Source organism: Cynara cardunculus (assembly GCF_001531365.2).
Source record: "Cynara cardunculus var. scolymus isolate 2C chromosome LG 3, CcrdV1, whole genome shotgun sequence".
Taxonomy (NCBI): Eukaryota; Viridiplantae; Streptophyta; class Magnoliopsida; order Asterales; family Asteraceae; genus Cynara; species Cynara cardunculus.
The window spans coordinates 33,221,813-33,242,478 of record NC_037530.1 but is presented as its reverse complement, the minus strand read 5'-3'; the positions used below and the strand labels follow the sequence as shown (position 1 = coordinate 33,242,478).

Genomic DNA, 20,666 nt, shown 5'->3' with positions numbered 1-20,666 from the left:
ATTTATTAATAATTTATATTAATTATAATATAATATAAATAAATAAAAAACAAAAAAATAAAATCAATAACTTATACTAATTAATATATTTTTAAAATAAATTAAAATAATAATAAGACAAAACAATAATAACTAAAGGACAATAAAACACTAAAAACAAAAAAACAAAAACATAATAATTTAAGTAGTATTAAGGGTGCCAATAGCAATGGATAGGGGTGCTATTAACCACCCCCATAATAAATTAATAAAAATATAAAAACTGTATAAAATAATATTTTAAGTTTAAATGGTATAAAATACAATAAATATGAATAAGATGTAAAAAAAAGTGACACATTTGATGTTTTAGAAAAAAATTAAGTTTTAACCTTAAGTTTATATTGGTAAAATATAAGTCTACTACACCTTACCCCCATCTTGTTCCATAGAATAGGAGTGGAAAATGCATTTTCCATTCTATTTATTCTGATCCATATAAAAATCCTGTCAGACATAAAATAAAGATCCCTTTTCTGTTCTTTCCACTCCAATGTACCAAACCAAATACACTCTAAAAAAGTTATTTATATAAATCCATTTTAAATCAAATAATGTATTAAATTTATAAAAATAAAGGTTTAATGTTGAAGAAAGAATATTATAAATTTCAATGGAAAAATGACCGCAACCACCGAATCTTGGAGTCTTGACTCTTGACCAAACGTTGGTCATACACAATCTTTTCTTTGAATTTTTCTCAACTTTTTAATCACACGTTTTTAAGCATATTTATTTTAAGTCACAAGTCTTATCGATTTTTTTGGATGAAAACTTAATTCAAAATGAGATATTTGTATTATTGTTTTTTTAGAGTAAACTATAATTTTTGTTCCTATGATTTAAGAAAGATTGTGATTTTATATTCCTATGGTTCGAAAATTATTTCTATTTTCATCCCTAAGACTAAAAGGGTGTTTGAGATCGCAGTGCTTATTAACTTATTACAGTATTGTACTGGTAATTATTATTTTTAGTGTTTGGATGGGAGAAAAGAGAAATACTTATACCGTTTTGATACCGGTAATAAAGAGTTTTTGATAAGTTACTTCCTTCTAACTTATTAACTTATTTTGATGCGGTACCATTAATAAGAAGTATTGTGTTTGGATGAAAAAACATAAATATATATCAGTTTATTACGTTTTGGTATTGTTATAGGCTAATTTAAACATTTTTTTTAATATAAAATGTTGATTTGACACCACATAAGTTGATAAACATTTTTGCAAAAAAAAAAATTGTTTTAAATAAGCAATACCAAACACCCCTAAATATGTTTAAAAGAGAAAATGACAAAACTAACTACTTTATACAACCCTCTTACACAAAATAACCAGTTTTTAGCGGTTTTACAAAACTAACCACACGGATCTCCCCCGGGGGCGATCCGTACATTTCGGGGGCGATCCGGTCTTTTTCTTAGAATTTTTTTTTTTTAGTTTTTTTTGTCTACTTGGAGCGAGCCATGTCATCGAATCACCCGTTGATGTGCTAGAATCGTAAGTGTGCACACAGTAGACATAAAATCCCCAAAGTGGCGGTGCAAGTGCACGCCGACACTAAGATCACTTCAAGTAATAAAGTGGTATAGTACCAAGATCGTTTCCACAAGGACCRGACTTACTGAGAATCAGAGACTTTCATGAACTTCTTGAACAATGTTTCGGGTTGAGAAAATATTTGAGTTTCGATTGGTGCAAAGCGTTAAAATACGAAATAAACCTTTAATATTAAAAGATGGGTATGGGTGTAAGCTTTGCTTAAGAATATTGCAGAAACGACTTGGTCAGAAACCCATGGGATTTCTATAAGAACTCCTTTCTCTCGAAAGTGAATTCTTATATACTGTGCCCACAGAGTGCCCACAAAGCGTCCAGATTTATCAATCTTAAACTTGCCGAATTAGCTACTAGATAAAAAGATATCTGGTTCCACTAGTCTGAAGATTTATACTCACAACGTATTGTAGCATAAAYTCGACTAATATCTGAACAAAAGCTAAAAACATGCAAAACCCGCATCTCTGCGTGATTATCAAAGACTCACTCGAATCTTTGTGCATCATCTAAGCCGTATTTCAGATCTGCCCATCTCTGGATCAAGAATCTAATATTAACACTTCAAAGTGATCGGCTTATCTGTGTTGAGGTTAAGTCCCGACTTAAATGACCAAGCTTAAGAATCAATAAAAAATGACAACACCCAAGTGTGCCCTGAAATCCTTAAGCTGGACTCACACCCACACCCAAAGGGGTGCTTAGCTCATAATGAAATTAGAAAACATAACAGAAATAAAAAAAGAAGAATGCATAAGAAATACTTGAACTGAAAATAAAATACTTACTGCTGCCCACAGAGGGCACACAATACACAGTGGCGAGAATAAAAGATGAACTACGGAAATTAAATTACAAACTGAAATTAAACTAGTTCTACTGCTACAAAGCTTAAGATAATACTCCAAGGTTGTTTGGCTAAGTTGCTGGTGGAAAAATTGGATGATTAACATGAGAGAAAGCCTTCAAATATATAGGAGAAAGGTTGGACCCGGATACTCTTTGTCCAATGGATAAAAATCTGCATTGTCCAAAGGGTAAGGACCACCCATCATCACAAGTTTACTTCAATCTCTGGCCTTGTCACTTCTTCTTGAAAGGTTGCAAAAGGTGAAAGTACTCCTATTAATTACGATAAGAAGGTTTTTCCATCATAATAAAAGTAAGTATACTTTCCTTGTCTTTATTAGCTTTAACCAGGTCCATTCCTCTAAGTAACTTAATGCTTAGATCTGAACTTAAAATTAACTCTCATTAATATCCAAAAACATGAATATCATAATTTTGTTCAAATCCAACTAGATGCAAATCCACCATAGAATGATTRTGAGCAGAAAGTGGGCAATTTACCAAAAGTAATGGGTTTTTTAGAAAATAATTAAATTCTTGACCTTTCATCACCTCTTAACATATTTTGGATCAAAAATAGTAGATATGAGCAAAATGAGTACCAAAGATACAATAAAATAGGGGTATTGAACAACAAATAACTCTCACAAAATGAGAGTTATCAGCGATCCAGGCTTTAAGTTTATTTTTTTAACTTTTTTTTTGTAATACCAATTTCACTATAAATATCAACCTCATATTTCATAATTTTTCACACATTCCCTTTCATTTCTCTTATCATGTATTCTACTCTCACAACCTTTAACCCATTAAATACAATCAACCATCACAAAACATGAAATCACGTCAAAGTGATGATGTTTGTGTGTATCTTCGAAGTGACGGTTAAAGCCCGTACGCATATATACGTTAAAAATACGTACGTAAAACATACGTGAATATACGTAAATATGCGTACGTGTTAAAACCCGTACACATACATACATTAAAATACGAAGTTTCGATTTTTGTACCGTTTATATCGCATTTTTTTACGTAATGCATATATATATATATATGTTACCGCAATTTATATCGCTTTTTTTTACGTTATGCATTTATATATATATATATATATATATATATATACGTTATCGCAATTTATATCGTTTTTTTTTACATCATGCATCTATATATATATATATATATATATACACGTTACCGCAATTAGACGTGGCTCGCCCCAAGTAGACAAAAAAAAAATTTAAAATTTTTTTCCTAAGAAAAAGACCGGATCTCCCCCGAAATGTACGGATCTCCCCCGGGGGAGATACGTGTGATTAGTTTTGTAAATCCCCTAAAAAATGGTTATTTTGTGGAAGAGGGTTGTATAAAATAGTTAGTTTTGTCATTTTCCCTGTTTAAAATCCTCCATTAACTTAAGAGTAGTCTTTTTGATTTTTTTGGTTTAATAAATATTTATTTATTTATTTTTGGTGTTCTAGTCTTTTAACTTAATAAAACTATATATTTTTGATAAAAAATATATTGATTTGTTATTGTTTATGATAAAAAATACTTAAATAATTTTAAATATAATTAGTTCTTTTTTAAATATATTTTTCATCATTATAGCTTTAGTTTTTTTTTATGGTTCCCAATGAAGAAAGAAACATTAAATATTATCATGTAAGAGGTACTTAACGACTTACACTTGAATGACTTACTGATAAACGAGTAAACTAATTTTTTAGTCGCTTTGGTTCATTAAATATTATAACTTCCGTTTTTGTGTTTTTAAATTACAGTTTTTGTTACTGCAATTTGCTACTTAATGCAGTTTTTGTCCTTAAGGCTAATCTCGTCTTTGGTTCATCGTTAAGTATGAGAGACGAAAGCGACAATGATTTGTAAACCAAATGAAAAAACAAAAATAAATTGTAACTTTGAAAACACAAGAAGGAAAATAATAATTTTAACAAATTACAGAGACCAAAAACATAGTCTGCATTAAGGGGATAATCCCACAATCTTAAGAAATTTGGATTTCGTGAAGTGATTTGAAATTGGAGGGATGTGCAATTAGAACTGTAAATGAACCAAACGTTCATCAAACTGGTTGGCGGAAAGTTCGTTTATATTCATTTATTTAATAAATAAATGAACATGGGCACATTTTTTTATTCGTTTAATTAAATGAAGGAATATGAATAATGACCTCATTCATTCATTTATGTTCGTAAACGTTCGTTCATTTATGTTTGTTAGCATTTACTGAACATATATACGAATGAGTTATATAGAGATGTTAATAAATTGAAAATATGTGTATATGAATAGTGTACGTGATAGTGTGACTGTCTTATGTATATATTAATAGAAATTCAACGATCATATTAAATCCAAAAACTAAAAAAATATCGGGTTCATCGAGTTGAGTTGGGTTCAAATAATATCATATCAACCCAATATATACGGTTTAAAATTTTTATTTCTTTTTTATATTTAGGTTAAATGTTTTTTTTAATCTGAATATTCAACCCGCTATGCGAGCGGACTAATTCCAGAACAACCACCTGCTTTGCAGGTAACCCGGGGTCACTGCATTTGAACCTCCGTGTCCACAAGGGGACTTTTGTTCTTTCTTGGATTTGAACCTGAGACCTCCAGACACTTTTGACCTTTGAAACCTAAGCTCAAACCAATAAGACACTACTCTTGTGGTTGTTTAATTTTTTTTTTCTTTTTGTTTTATAGAGTGAAATATTCAATCATTTATCATCATAATAAATTTTTTGAATATTTATGGGAAGGCGATTGTATTCAGAAAACATATAATCTTTTAAAGTTTTATTAAAATATATATATATATATATATATATATATATATATATATTGTTTTTTGAATCTTATTTCAGACTTCAATTTGGAAGGCAAGTCTTCTGAACTTCATTGTGGTGATAGCCGTTGATCTTATCTGTTGGTAGTTATGTGATAAATGTTCATATTATCTTCAAATAACTACTTAACTACCTAATTTGATTTAAAAGTAATTACTTATTTATAGGTTTTCGTTATTATTTTAACATATGAAAAGCATAACGAACATCCATCTGTGTGTTTTTGCTATTGAATTTTGCCTTTAAATCCAGTTGCGTATATGGATTACTCCTAGTAAATTTCGTGAGATCCATTTATAATAATTTCGTTCATGATCCATTTTTCAATCCAAGTTATTTTTCATCGAGATCAATACCTTGTTCCCAGTTTTCTAACGGTTCAAATATGAAGGAGTCTAAACTTTTTTCCTCGCTTTCTTCATTTTGAAGCTAATGCTATGATTGATAAGTTGGTTGTTACCTAATAAACTACTCGTGTTTTGGTAAAAAAACTAAATGACAATGTAAAATTATCTAAAAAACACGTTGAGAAATACGAGATTCTAACGTATAAAGAGCATTATTGGATAAAGAAAATATGAAAAAGACCCCAAAAACTTGTTGAAAAACTATTTGAAATAGTTTTTCAAAAAGTCAACTAACTTACGATCATGAAACATGAACCAAACAATTATCGAGCATGAAGAAAGCTCCGATAATCAATTATTATGGTTTGATTCGAAATCTGTAGGACCAAGTGAGTAAGATTCGGGAAATGGTGACAAAATCTAATGGAGGAGATGGGTTTGTGAAGGAAATGAAAAAAATTGTAGAAGGATGTGAAGAGGAACTTAGGGTTATATATTAGGGAGGGAGGGTAGGAGATATATTGGGGTGGTGACTGATTGGTTTGAGCTTGACTTCAAAGGCCAAAAATACCGGGAGGTCTCAGATTCAAATCCAAGGAGGAATAAAAGTCTATTTGTGGCCACAGAGGTTCAAACGCGGTGACTCCAAACTATGTGCAAAACAAGTGGTCGTCCTAGAATTAGTCGGCTCATATAGCGGGTTGGATATCCATGTTAATAAAAAAAAAGATATATTGGGTGTCACTCACTTTATGGGCTGAGCATGACAACTACAAATGTCTTAACAGGTAAAAAACATAGCAATAACCGAGAATCTTACCTGGTAAGCGGGAGCAGACCTATGAAAAACCTCGAATGGGGTCCCTTGCACCCATTCAACTTATTATAACAAATAGAACATTTTCTGGGTATAAAAGATGCATCACTAAACTTTGAGGGGTGCTCCAAAATATTAGAAAATACAAGGAACAACGATAAAAAAGCCTCTCAAAATCAACCAAAAAACTTAAAACTTCCTTAAGACACTGGAATTCGGCTAAAGACAAACGGAGTGATTTTTACGGACTTCGATCCACCTTAAGGTGCATCCATTCGACAAAAATCCCAAGTCTACCATTGCTCGTAAGTGAGGTAGAAGAGTTTTACTCTGGTAAGAGACACTTACATGCAATCCATTTTAATGATTGAAAACGTTACTCAATAAGATAAGTGAAGGTAATGACTCTTGTCGATAAATACTGATAAATGTTTGTAAGAAAAAAGACAAAAAGTTAGAAACCTAGGATACTCTTTTTCTCCTATAATATCTAGTACAACTATACAAGTGGCAAAAAGAATGTGGAGCTAATAAACTTTATTTATATCTTATCATTAAAAGCATAATATAAAGTTTCAATAAGCAATTGGTCAAGTGAAATATTTAAGGGTAAGGCTAGAGATGCATTTAAGGGCCGTTTATCAAACATTTATTTGGTAAGTGTTAACCGGTAAAATTTAATAATATTATTTACTTATCATGTAAGATTTTAGTCCATCAAAACGACAACGTATGCAACAATTTACTTGATAAGCGCTTACCACGGTAAAAAGTGTTCGGCCTCACTTACCGGATAAGACTTTTGGTCCTTGCCTGACTCTTACCGGGTAAGATTCTTGGTCTTTGTCATATTCATCCAGTAAGGTAATGTTACTTGGTAAACGCTTACCTGGGTACATAACCAGACAGTTAATGAGGTCTTTTTTCTTTCAGTGTTGCATGTTCTCAGAAAATGCATACTATTTGGTAGAGAGTTTACAAGTTGATATGTACGATGTGAAATGATTAATGATTATATTTACACAAACCATGAACTCACTGAGCTTTATAAGTTGACTATTGTACACATCTCACAGATAGGAGGTTTTAGGTTTGAGAAAGGAAAACGACACCCATAGAGACTTGCCTAGTCCATTTAAGTTTGATATTTATGTTCAAACATCTATGATAAATAAATTTTGTAATGCAACCCGGTATGAAACGAATTAGCCTTTAAGTTACACATTTAACCTTTTTTTAGTCTTTGGTTGTAAACGGTTTTAACTCAGCCTTCATTTTAAAGTATTATTGAAGAATTTATTTTAGATTACATAACACTTCTCACGGTAAAAATAACTTGTCTTTTGTTGATTTTCTTCTTTTCTTAAAAGTTATATGAATTTAAAATAACGAATATTTATTTTCTTCGTCCAAGTAAACATTTATTATAAATTAAATTAAAAATACAAACTTTTTGTTTCAGACATTTAACTTTTTGATGAGATTATTGTGATGAAACAGATTTATTTTAACCATGTTTCGTTATTAAAAGTATTTCTTAAACTAATTTATGCATTTATTTTAAAAGAATCTATTGAATTTCATATAGAAGACTTTAGAGAGAAACAAATAACAATAGAGATGTAGAGGAGTCCACATGTTTTCCGGTTGGACATAAAAACATGCAAAGCAAACAAAGTATTCGTGGTGGGCTAAATAGTAAATAGTAAATAGTAAAAAAGTAAATAGTAAATACAACTCTACCCACTACCCACTAAGTTCATACCAATTGTTATTTTGTGGTGGTTACTTTTTTTTGTTACATGCAACCTATCAATTCCCATTCTCTAATGTTATAAATTAATTACAATTTCTTGTTAAAATTATAATTTTTATGTCTATCAATTACAAAATGTGAAAAGAATACCAACATCTATACATCTTTAGGCATGAGTGTGTAATTGTACCCACCAAGTAGAGACTAATTTTATTTGTAAGAAGAAGGTTTGTTATTTCTTAATTATCGTATCACATATTTTTCATCTCCTCTTACCTACATACCTCTTATACGAGGATGTATGACTAGAATACACCGTCAAAAAAAAAAACTTAGGAACTTGAATAAGACAGGAAGTACAAATCGAAGTTTTTTAAAAAGATAGAAAAATGTAGCACTAGAATTGGAAGAAAATGATGGATAAGTGCTAAAATATCTTTTTTATAAAAAGTAAATACTAATTATTAAAGATCATTAATCCATCCAATTCTAAGGTGAAGTTTGGTTCGCATAATGTTTTTGGATGGAATTGAATCTGTTAAAGGAATTTGACTTTGAAGAAATTGGAATGAAATGTTATGTTTATTTGGTTGGCATGGAATCTGTTAAGGAATCGGAATCTGTCTGTTTGGTTCACATAATGTAGCTTTAGATTGGAATAAAATATTGGTAAATGACCAAAATGCCCTTTTTGAAAATTTTATTTAAAAAAAACTCAAATACTTTAATAAAATAATTATTTAATATGTAAACCAATATAAAATACACAACCCAAGTATAATCATAAGACAAATGACGTTACTAAATCGACGGTGGTCGGCGGTGGTTCAGATCGATGGTGGTCCGCAGTGGTTCAAATTGAAGTGGTTAGCGGTGGTTCAGATAGTCGGTGGTGACGGTAGTTATTCAAATCGATGGTAGTCGTCGGTGGTTGACAGTGATATAGATCGCTAGTGGTCCGTTGTGGTTCAGGTGATGATGATCAGATGTGGTTCAGATCGGCGGTGCTTCAGATTGGTAGTAGTTGGCGGTGGTTCAGATCGATGGTGGTCCGTGGTGGTTCAGATGGCGATGGTCGACAGTGGTTTAGATCGATGGTGTTCCATGGTGGTTCAGATGGCGGTTATCGGCGGTGGTTCAGATTGACGGTGAATCAGATCAGTGGTGACTCAGATTGGCGGTATTCGATGGTGGCTTAGATGGTAGTGGTCGGCGGTGGTTTAGATCAGCGGTGGTTTAGATCGGTAGTGGTCGGCGGTGGTTCAGATCAACGGTGGTTTAGATCGGTAGTGGTCGGCGATGGTTCATATCAGCGGTGGTTCATATCGGTAGTGGTCGGCGGTGGTTCAAATCGGTGGTGGTGGTCGATGGTGGTTCAGATCGGTGGCGGTGGTTCAGATCAATAGTGGTCGACGATGGTCATATTGAGGTTTATAAGATTAGAGTATATTAGGTTAAAGACATATTTGGTATAATAAAAACAGAGATTTCATTCCATCAAAATACCATGTAGTTGCTAATGAATGTTAAATTCCTTTATTCATGGAATTTGTAGGATTTTAAAAATTTCTTTCGTAAAAAAGAATGAACCAAACGAATGAATGAAATTCAATATTTCAATTCCATCATATTCCTGCAAACCAAACTCAGGGTATATGTTGGGTGTTTAATCGTAGGTTACCGGGTACCAAGTCAATTCACAACACTTGGTTGATAATATCGACCCAATCCCATTCACACAATTGCACACAAAATCATTGTTTCTACTAAACGACACCACCCATGATGATGGTGATGGTGTGACGTGACCTGTGGTGATTGCCAAAGACTGCAGGCCAGACTCAGAACAAGGAATAATCGATAAACACATACAATGGGATCGGCAAATGTCGCAATTGAGGCATTCCTTCATTTTTTTAATCACAAGATGCAAGTCTATGACCCAATAAATAAATCCTCCTAACTTACAAGAAATACAGCTACAAGACTGCCGATTCAATCTTGGCCATTTCATTCGGAACAAAAATGGAATTATTAGAAGGTTCAGAAATCTAGTTTTCGACCTCGAGTTGTATGCCGAAAAACCCAAAATGGGTAACTCAACGGTCGAGGCTGTAGCTTTGACAGCTGCAACGACGGTAATACTTTATGGGATTTGTTTCTATTTTTTCTACCGCTATGTTATGGCAAAAAAGACACGGATTGATCATCTTAGTCTGAAAGTTGGACGAGAAGATACAATCATGGATGGTCGAGAACGAGGTGGGGCTCTGAAAGGAGTATTGATCGAAGAGAATGGTTTAGAAGTTCTCTATTTCAGGGATGTTGAAGGTGGACGGTTGCGAACTTGTGTCTGGAATTCCTTGGAAGAAGAAGAGAAAAGGGTTGATAGCAGATTTGATGATCATAGAACATTGAAACCAGACACTATCGGTTTTTCTTCCCAACAGACAAAAACCATTCCAGAAACCTCACCGCCACCACCGTCACTGTTGTTACAGAAGCCATCACCACCACCAACGCCACCACCGTCACTTTTGTTACAGAAGCCATCACCACCACTTCCACCACCACCACCTCCGCCGCCACCACCACCACCTCCATTGAAGAAGGCCTCGCTGCCAGTTCCACCACCACCACCACCTCCACCTCCATCAGCATTCCCTAGAAAGATGGTTAACAAAGCACCACCACCACCACCACAGGTATTTGCAAAAAGGAACCCTCCACCGTTTCATTCAGGAAGCTTTAGATCATCTATGAAACCACCTACTGCACCAAAAGTAAGGGCAGATGATCAGATTGAAGAAGGTTCAATTCGTAATCATGAAGTCCCCAGAAAGATGAAGCCTTTCCACTGGGATAAGGTCAACACTGAGGCAGATCATTCGGTGGTATGGAATGAAATCATTGACGGCTCTTTGAGGTAAGCAAAACTTGAAAAAGGTCTAACTTTTTCCTTCGGATCGTTTCTAACTCTTGCTATCGATGTATTATGCATTTAGGTTTGATGATGAGCTTATAGAAGCCTTGTTTGGATACAATGCCTCCAAGAGAAATTCTAACGAAGCAAAACACTTATCCCCTAAATTTGGTAGTAGCTCAAATTCAACTCCATCTGCTCAAATTTCAATTCTTGATCCTCGAAAATCACAGAACACCGCGATTGTACTCAAATCTCTTGCAACCTCTCACAAGGAGATTCTTGATGCTCTCTCGGAAGGCAGAGGATTGAATGCTGATGTTCTTGAAAAACTGACAAAAATATCACCTACTGAAGAAGAGGCTTCAAAGATCCTCCAATTCACCGGAAACCCAACCAAACTCCCAGATGCTGAATCTTTCCTCTATCATATCCTGAAAGCAATACCAACAGCATTCACCCGGATCAACGCGATGCTCTTTCGATTAAATTACGACCCAGAAATCTTGCATCTCAACGAATCGTTGCAAACGCTCGAATTAGGATGCAAAGAGTTGCGAGCTCCTGGGATTTTCTTGAAACTTCTAGAGGCTATTCTGAGGGCAGGAAATCGAATGAATGCTGGAACTGTTAGAGGTGATGCCAAAGGGTTTAACCTTAGCGCTCTTCGGAAACTTTCCTATGTTAAGAGCATAGATGGGAAGACTAGTCTCCTTTATTTTGTGGTGGAACAAGTAGTCCGAGCTGAGGGTAAGCGCCGCTGCATGAACAACAGGAATCCTAGGAGAGATAATCAAGATTCTGATATCATGGTAGCAAAACACGAGAGGGATAGACAATATCTAATGCTTGGTTTACCTGTTCTTGGAGGCTTGAGTACGGACTTCTGCAACGTGAAGAAAGCTGCGATAGTACATTATGATTGTTTGATGAGCATGAGTCCGAATCTGTTGAAACAAGTGACTGAGATTCGAGAAATGGTGACACAATCTGGAGGAGGTGGGTTTGTGAAAGAAATGAAGGAATTTCTGGAAGGATGTGAAGAGGAACTTAAGGTTGTGAGGAACGAACAAACAAGGGTTATGGAACTTGTAAAAAAAACGAGAGGTTTCTACCAAATTGGATCTAATTCCATGGAGAAAGGGGAACATCCACTTCAAATCTTTGGTTTTGTGAAGGATTTTCTCGACATGGTGGACCAAGTTTGTCTAGATCTCACAAGGAAGGTTCAAAAAAAGAATGTGAAGAGCGTCGAACCTTCATCACCATCCATAAGGACACCACCAAGGTTCCAAAACTTGCAATTGCACTTCCAGCCTGAAAATTCTAGTGATTCAGAGGATGACTTCTGATAAGGACTGTGTACATTTACACCCCTACTTTACATCTACACGTGGGATTTACTGAGTTAGTTTGGTTCGGTTTCGTTTGTAACAATCCATTTTTTGCACAGGCAGCAAAACAGAATGTTGTATTGGTTATTCAGTGTATTCATGCAATCAAATAATCCCTTATTTTACAATCTATGACTGCTGCTGAATGCACTCAACAGCCAACTCTAGCCTACAGGCTACAATTATAATGATCATGAAGTAGTTTACAGTCTATGAACACATCGATCTTAATGGCTAATGGTTTAAAGTTTTTCAAAGGAAGATCCATATCTTCCCCATTTGTGTCCCTAACAAACTTCATGACCCGGTACCACAAGGGGATGTTATACTTCTCCTGAAACTATCTTCAACTAGGTTTAATAAAATCAATAAATCAAGCATTGTAGACTTGTATCGCCCCAAATTCAACATAGAGTAGATCTATTTACGTCGGATACGAATCACAAAATTATTGGGGAGGTTGTAGTATTATGAAGCGATTGTACTGTAGAACCATAATCCAATACTTAGGCGATGAGTGGTGATTCAAAGCAAATTACTCAACAGCTATGGATAATCGGAGAACAGAAGTTAAAAATTAAATGAAATCGAGCAGGTATTAACTCACTGTTTTTGGTGTGGAATCAGCTGCTGCGTGAACGCATTAAGCTTCAATCCCTCGATTCTAGTGATTCCATTTAATAATGCTATAGCAATGGCGAAAGCTGATTAAAAATTCGTCCAGTAACAATGGAACACAAATGGCGATGTCTGAGAGACGTACAATCATACCTCGATTGGACGTTACACTGTCTCCCAACACATCTACTAATAATAATGAAATTAGACGTGATTGATTGTGACCAAAACTGTGACCTACAAAAACAAATTGACATCACATTCCAATATCATCTTCTAGAACATCTGAAGCAAATTTATGTTTTTGATTGTTACCAAAATTAATGTAAAATTACTTCATTATTTCTAATTTATTCACATAGATTATTATATCCTTTTAAATTCATGACAGATTTCAAGGCATTCTTGTCAAAAAGTCATGGACTTCAAATCCAAATGTGGCCAGCGAATGCTGATTTCAAAAGCCAGCAAAAATGACCATAAATTGCTGATTTCAGAAGATCTTCATGACATCTTGAGCGATGAAACTAGTGGGTGGATTCAATCATCAGAGGACCAAGTCCATGCATTAACCTTTGTCTTGCAACCCCAGAGTCTTCAGTATTCACAAGTCCAAATATATTCTACCTCTGGACCCTACCAGAATGAGATATATTGGGCTCGTTTGGTGTGGTTATTAAATATACAGCATGCATCAAACGGGGCTAACTCATTCAATCATTGCATTCACTGATGAAGCTCGCAGCTAGTAGGTGCTCATTTTACGCGACTCAAGTTCATCCCGCATGAAAATGTAACAAAGAAAATTGGTACTTGGGTGATGTTTACCTTATGAAAACCTTGACCCACTGACCACCCTCTGTACTTGGAGCATTAGGTAAGATCAACCACCTCTGATGTGTGGATTTCTGGGGTCCCTCCTTTAGCGTACCAGATGACTCAGTATTGCAAGTATTCAGATTGTAATTGTCAACACATAGGACCACATTGTTTTAACCATGGCTTATTCGTCTTTTTCATATAAAAATCTCTGAATATTTGGAATAAGTCACGAAATTGTTGATTAGCCTAGCCACACAATAACCAAGAGCCTAGTGCTCGGTCTTCAAAGTGTTTGTTGAAGGGCTTTTCCATTCAAATGGGTTCCAATTGATCTAAAACCTCTCAAATGAATATGGAAAAAACATGCAAATAACATAGAAGTTGAAGAGTTGGTGGCAGTGTATTCACCATGCTGTTAAACCCACCAATGATTCTACTATCATGTAGTTTGTGAACATGCGATTAGAGCTGAATGCAAAGGAGGGTATGATAACGAAGATGTAACATGTTAGTATGTTCATTAGGCAGGCAAATTGACATCTGTCAAGGACTTGCCATATAAATCTATAAGCAGAGCTTAAATCCACACTGAAGTAAGGAGAAGAGGGTGCACTAAAACGTATTTGAGGAAATAATCATCTTCATCATTCATATATCAAACATCTAACCAATTGTTTTTGAGATCTGATCAGAAACATACTTATAGCATTCAACCTGAAAGGTATTAGAAGTTCAATCCCTGTTTATGCTTCTTTTTATCTAATTATACCTAATTTCAATTCCCCAATGTCATCTGAAAGCATACCACATATCTAGCTATGATACACATCTTGGATTTAAAATCCATGAATAATAAGAAACAATGCATTTGATTATGCCATAAAGCATAAACCAATATTTTACAGAATTCAAGATACCTTCTGAGGTGAAGTGCAACTTACCGGATTAAGTCTTCAATACTAGAATTCTCTGCTGTGTTTATCATTTGGTAGCATATCTTCAGTTTCACTTGAAGAAGAAAGGTCACCGTGTCTGATTACTCCTTTCTGATTGCTGAAAGGAAGAGCCTAAATAGAATGATGATAGTACTGAACTATACGAGCCATTTATCCATCTGTCTTAAATATAATTGCAAATAGATGAGTGGTCTTTTGCCTGATAGATATTTAGTCAAGTCTGAACCTAGTGGTAGCAAAGTTCAACACACAATGCTAACATGGTATGCGTGTTTTTTTCTTTGTTTCTAGTGACTACCCTTTTAGAAACTTCAAATAGCTCAGAGCACAAATATGTAAGGAATAGAAAGATTCCAAACCCCCATAATACATGTATGGGTAGGATTCGGGTGAGAATAAGAGTAATTGATGAGAATAGTGAAAATACTTCTAGATCGTATGATGAGTTGATTTTTTATCCAACGGCTAAAAAAATTATAGACCTTCAATTAATTGCTGACCAAAACCACAGACCTTCATCAACCTTAATCTTTACGTTTATCTTCCGTTTCACTCACTTCACGAACTTTTATATACCTTCAATCAGTTTCACATGAAGTGATGAAGGAAAAGTTTCAATCATGGTAATAGGTCAATGAAGGTAGATGAAGGCTTTGTTATCACGTTCGGACCATAACTCTTATTCTCGTACAATCCCAGGTCTCTCTCCCTCTCTCACACACACATATTTTGCAAACCATAGACGATGGAATTGAGTCAATGGAACATGCCATTCCAATTCCGACAGAATCCAAAGAAACAAACACCCCCACTCTATGACATGACATAAATACATGATTGTATAGATTCCTTGCATTTCTAGAGATTAACATTGAACTTAGGTTATGTGGAACTAGACCAATATGCCCTCCTGCTCTACATGCATTGATGCAAATGCATATGACCTTCCAATGCAGGCAGCCGTTGCTGCTCTTAATCAGCAATTAGAGAACCTATGTACGGTGTACCTAGAACACACACACACAAGCGTAGCTTGAAGGCTAGAATAAAAGTTTCGGCTAATAGCGATCTTCAATCATTGCTACATAAGAAAATACTGCTGAAGTATCAAATACTCGAACATTAAACTTAGGCATTTTATAATCATATACAACAATGAAACAATACAATCTAACAATTTACAAATATAATTTAAGATTCAGAATTCCATATGAGGTCCAATATAGATTCATTTATATATAGTATTATGAGAAGAGATTTGAAGTTTTAGGCCTCACTTACTATAACCTAATGACGAATCAATTCAAAAAGATTTATAGAATTGCAATCGAAAATATGTATTCAATTTCTATACCACCACCTTATGTATTCACATACCAACTAGTCCTCTATAAAAGCATATTGCTATAGAATATAGATCAAACTCATAAAGAGAACCGGCATAACACTAAAGAGATACTGTCTATATTGACAAACCTAGCACTAGTGCCGGTGTCTAAGAGTAACTGAACAAGCAAGACAGTGAATGAAAAAGGAGGCCCACCAAATGATCCAGAGATTTCTAATGCCTGGGGTTCATGCTGCAAGAACGAGCCATCTTAGAAGATGCATTCCCATTGTCAGGCTGGGCATACAGCTTCCTGCAGCCTGGACAACGGCCATTATCTTCAAGAATCCTTTTATGGCAGAAAAGGCAGAGCCTATACCCACATGGACAAGGAAGAAAACTTGAATCCGTCATGTCCAGATCTTCACAGCAGATAGGACACGATGAAGGAGCAAATCCACCACTATGGAGACCATAGTGCTTCCCTGATTTCATGGGGAAACTGTTTTGTTTTAGCAAATTTGGCAGATTCTGAGGGCGGGAAGCATCATCTGGTCTCCAGGCCCGGAAACTAGTTGGTGGCCGGCAATCCTCTTGACCAGCCGGAGTTGTCAACACAGGCTCTGGCTCCGGTATGGTATGGAAATCCAACTGTTCATCCACAGGGGACACCAGATTAGGGTCATTATGATTCTTCTGAATGTCGTCGGCGGCCAAAGCATCAGCTACAGCCTCCCAGTCATCCAAACATTCATCATCATCTTCATCTGTCATGCTTCCTGAACAACAACCTCCACTGCTACTGCTACTACCACTGCTGCTCCGGCTACTACTACCAGTAAAATTAGTAACTGACCTGTTACTCCCCGAGACGCTACTCGAATGACTGGTAGGACTGTTGGAGGGGGATTCAGAATCACTGTCATGATTCATCAAACCTTCGGTCTCTTCTCCACCAAGATTAACTTCCAAATTCACCACCGGAGGCTCTCTCTCGTTTGCTGCATGCGTCTCGGGAGCAGGAGCTTTCATACCACCAGTACCATGTGTTTCTTCCTTGAATCCCCTGTTCTTCACTGCAGATCAACCAACTGATCGATGAGAAACACATAAAACCCTAGCTTCAACTAAACACATACATTAAACACACAAAATTGAGTGTTCAACCATGCAGATGGTATAGAACAAAACCAAATCTGACATGTACATGGAAAAATCACCTTGAGAAAGCCACTGTTCTCGACGAACATCAAGCTTGCACTGCTTCAATTTTGCAGTCCTATTCACCTTCAAACCAAAACGAAATAGGCAAATTTAGGTCAAAATTGAAAAGGAGAAGAGACTATTCTTCCAAGAAGATTAAACAAACACGTTTCCTCCGTAAAGCATGAATCAATCTAAAAAAGATAAGATAAAGAAAGACATACCCTCTTTTTCTTCCCAAAGTCCTTGGAGTTGGATGCGGCAGTGGGGATGGAAGCGTTAGCGATGGAATCGTACACCATGGTTGAGAATTGTTGAAAGAAAATGGAGATTGGAAGAAAATATCTAGAAGATTGGAGATGGAGAACGGAGAGAAAGCGATGGATGCAAGGATTCGAGAGAAGATTGATTTTCTGACGATAGATAACGGCTCTGCTTCGTTCGCCCTCTTTTTAGTAACACGCAGACTCTCTCTCTACCACCAAGCTTCGGTTTAGGAATATGTCTAATTACGAATATGCCCTCGTTTCATCACTTAATTTCTGGTCATGCCACTGGTGTAGATTGCTGACAATTGGCGATGAAGCAAAGAATTAGGGGTCTAAATTGGGAAATACAATACAACCATCGTTATTATTGACTTCTTGTTATCAATGCAATTAATTAAAATTTAATTGTGTATACAACTATGAAATTATAGAGCTATGTTGACTCTAATTAAAATTTAAAGGTCCGTTGTTTAGAGCTATTAAGCAGTAATTAAATGGTGGAGATATTTGCACCCCTCTCTATAAATAAAGTACATTTCTCCTTAATAGGTCAACATTGTTTTCTGTAATAAAAAAAAATAATGTTAATTATTCTATAAAAAAATTTAAAATTTAATTTCAAGTAATTTGTTCTAATTTTCTTTTTTTTAAATTTATGTTTTAATTGTTTTATAAATTTATTTTTAAATCAAGATGGCTTGAATTTATGTATTTTCTATTTTTTTTTTAGATTATGTTATATATATATATATATATATATATATATGTTGGTTATTATACAACTCATGACATTTGTACAACCAATACAAATCAATCTCAACCGTCCATTTCATTTGATTAATATGTGATTTCATAGAAGTTTTGATTGTTTTCTAATATAAAGTATTAATCATAATTAATTAATTATATTCATCTTCTATAAATATTCAAATCATAATAAATAAACTTTCATCATTTCCATAAATGAAACAAACTATATATATATATATACTACCTTATAAAGCAGATTTAATAAAAACCTTAAAACCAATCTTAAATGCATAAGGTACTGCTTCTTTATGCATAAAGTCTTAAAAGTCTTAATTACAAGTCATTTATGTATATGGTACGACTCAACAATGTTTTACCTTTTGCAACTCATACTTTTATGTTTTATCTTTCCCATATTTACTTTTGGTTCCCAATAGACATTGAAAATTTACACCATTTACCCCCTTTCAAATTTTGACCCTTTATGTTCCCAAGATCTTCTTCTTACCATCAAAAACTCTTTTACCATTTTAAATGTAAACCTCATATTTTCATAATTCACGATTGATTTTTCCCAATCACCTCCATTGCCCCAAATACATTTTTCATTGCCTCTGTCGTTCCTCGCCGTCTCTCTTCCGGTCGTTCGACACCCTTACAACTTCCACACATTTTTATATTGTATAAAAGTCTTCCTTTGACTTTGTATTTTACTACTAGGGTTTGAGCTAGCTGTTTATTTTAAAAGTTGGCATTTCAGAGCTTCGGATCTACATTTACAGTATTTGTATAAATTAACAAACCCATTTGCTTTTAAGGGTTTCTTTGATTCAATATATTCGAGATGGGTTGTGATTTGGGTCGAGTATCTTGCTCCACCGCTCCAGTTCTTGGCAAATGTTTGTATCTTGCTCCACCACTCCAGTTCTTGGCAAATGTTTGTATCTTGCTCCACCACTCCAGTTATTCGGGTTGTGATTAAGGGTTTATGAATAATTGTAGAACCTACTAACACCAATATTTTGGATGGATGTATATTTGAATCTAAATTAGATATCAATGTAGTAAGCTTTCTTACATCTTTAAGGAATTTGATATCTCAAAATTTAATAATTTTAATAAGCTTTTTACATCCCGTTGCATTGCGCGGGTAGACAACTAATATATATATATATATATATATATATACATATACATATATACTAGTTGTCTACCCGCGCAATGCAGCGGGATGTAAATGTTCTATCAGGATATGTTTAACTTTTAAATATCATTTTTTTTTTGCAAAATATCTTTGAAATACTCGGTGATTCACATGATGTATCATAAATCCAAAAATGAAAAATTAATTCAATTTGTCATTCAAAAAGTCTAAAATTTATGTTTAAACAAAATAGAAATTGCATTCATGCTTTAATCATACACAATTATCATTCAGAACTTCTTGATACACCACATTTGATGTGTAGACTCTTTTATGATTGAATTTTTTAATAGGTTTCATTAATACCCAAGCAATGCGGCGGGCGACCAAACGCATTTCAATTGTGAGGCCAAAAAATTAAACATTTGTAACTACTTTATGATTCATTCTATTGTCCACCGTTGGTCCCCTTACGCTTCTAGTTAAATGGTTTTATGAGGTGTCAAAACGCAAATCGGCTTATGTATATTTTGATGTTAATATGATTGGAGAAGTTAATTATTAAAGTTCAACATCGTTGCAATTACAAACCGAAAAAGTTAATCCACAGTTATATGGTTTACGTATATGTCTGTAGGGGTAAAATTTTGTTGCAAAGTATGTCATTGTTCCAAATATTATATGCACCAACTCAAAATCCCTAAGAAACAATAATAACTTTACAATAACAGATGACATCACAGTTAGGCATGGGAATGGGGCGGGGACCTCAATCCACATCCCCGTCCCCGATTACTTATCGCTATCCTCATCCCCATCCCTACCGGGGAATATAATCACATCCCTATCCCCAACAGAGAAACGGGGATTTTTTTTTCGTTTATGTAAGTTATTTTAAATTAAATATGTGAGAGACCATACATGTTTAAATCTCAAACATTTTCAATAAACCTAAACCTAAAACCAAAATAAATTTATTTTAATACAAAAAAAACCACAACATCATATAAGAAC

At 34.6% G+C, this 20,666-nt stretch overlaps 2 protein-coding genes across 2 annotated transcripts; one reads left to right on the top strand and one right to left on the bottom strand.

The window, feature by feature from the left end:
- The first annotated feature begins 10,255 nt into the window (after window positions 1-10,255).
- LOC112510478 (formin-like protein 4) lies at window positions 10,256-12,659 on the top strand. The gene is made up of 3 exons (XM_025115899.1): window positions 10,256-10,630; window positions 10,697-11,172; window positions 11,252-12,659. Exons 1-3 carry the CDS (start codon window positions 10,337-10,339, stop codon window positions 12,519-12,521), a joined length of 2,040 nt encoding a protein of 679 aa, XP_024971667.1. The 5' UTR covers window positions 10,256-10,336; the 3' UTR covers window positions 12,522-12,659.
- Window positions 12,660-16,275: 3,616 nt separating this feature from the next.
- LOC112510047 lies at window positions 16,276-17,932 on the bottom strand. The gene is made up of 3 exons (XM_025115308.1): window positions 17,714-17,932; window positions 17,507-17,573; window positions 16,276-17,362 (listed from the first exon to the last, which is right to left on the bottom strand). The coding sequence occupies exons 1-3, from the start codon at window positions 17,789-17,791 to the stop codon at window positions 16,521-16,523; spliced, it is 987 nt and encodes a 328-aa protein (XP_024971076.1). The 5' UTR covers window positions 17,792-17,932; the 3' UTR covers window positions 16,276-16,520.
- Between the last annotated feature and the right edge of the window lie 2,734 nt (window positions 17,933-20,666).

Coding starts and splice junctions, on each gene's coding strand:
- LOC112510478 (XM_025115899.1), top strand. CDS start 10,337: ATGGGTAACTCAACGGTCGAGGCTGTAGCTTTGACAGCTGCAACGACG. Junction 10,631..10,696: donor TGGAAGAAGAAGAGAAAAGG/GTTGATAGCAGA, acceptor TCTTCCCAACAG/ACAAAAACCATTCCAGAAAC. Junction 11,173..11,251: donor ATCATTGACGGCTCTTTGAG/GTAAGCAAAACT, acceptor TTATGCATTTAG/GTTTGATGATGAGCTTATAG.
- LOC112510047 (XM_025115308.1), bottom strand. CDS start 17,791: ATGGTGTACGATTCCATCGCTAACGCTTCCATCCCCACTGCCGCATCC. Junction 17,574..17,713: donor ACTTTGGGAAGAAAAAGAGG/GTATGTCTTTCT, acceptor TTTGGTTTGAAG/GTGAATAGGACTGCAAAATT. Junction 17,363..17,506: donor AGAACAGTGGCTTTCTCAAG/GTGATTTTTCCA, acceptor GTTGATCTGCAG/TGAAGAACAGGGGATTCAAG.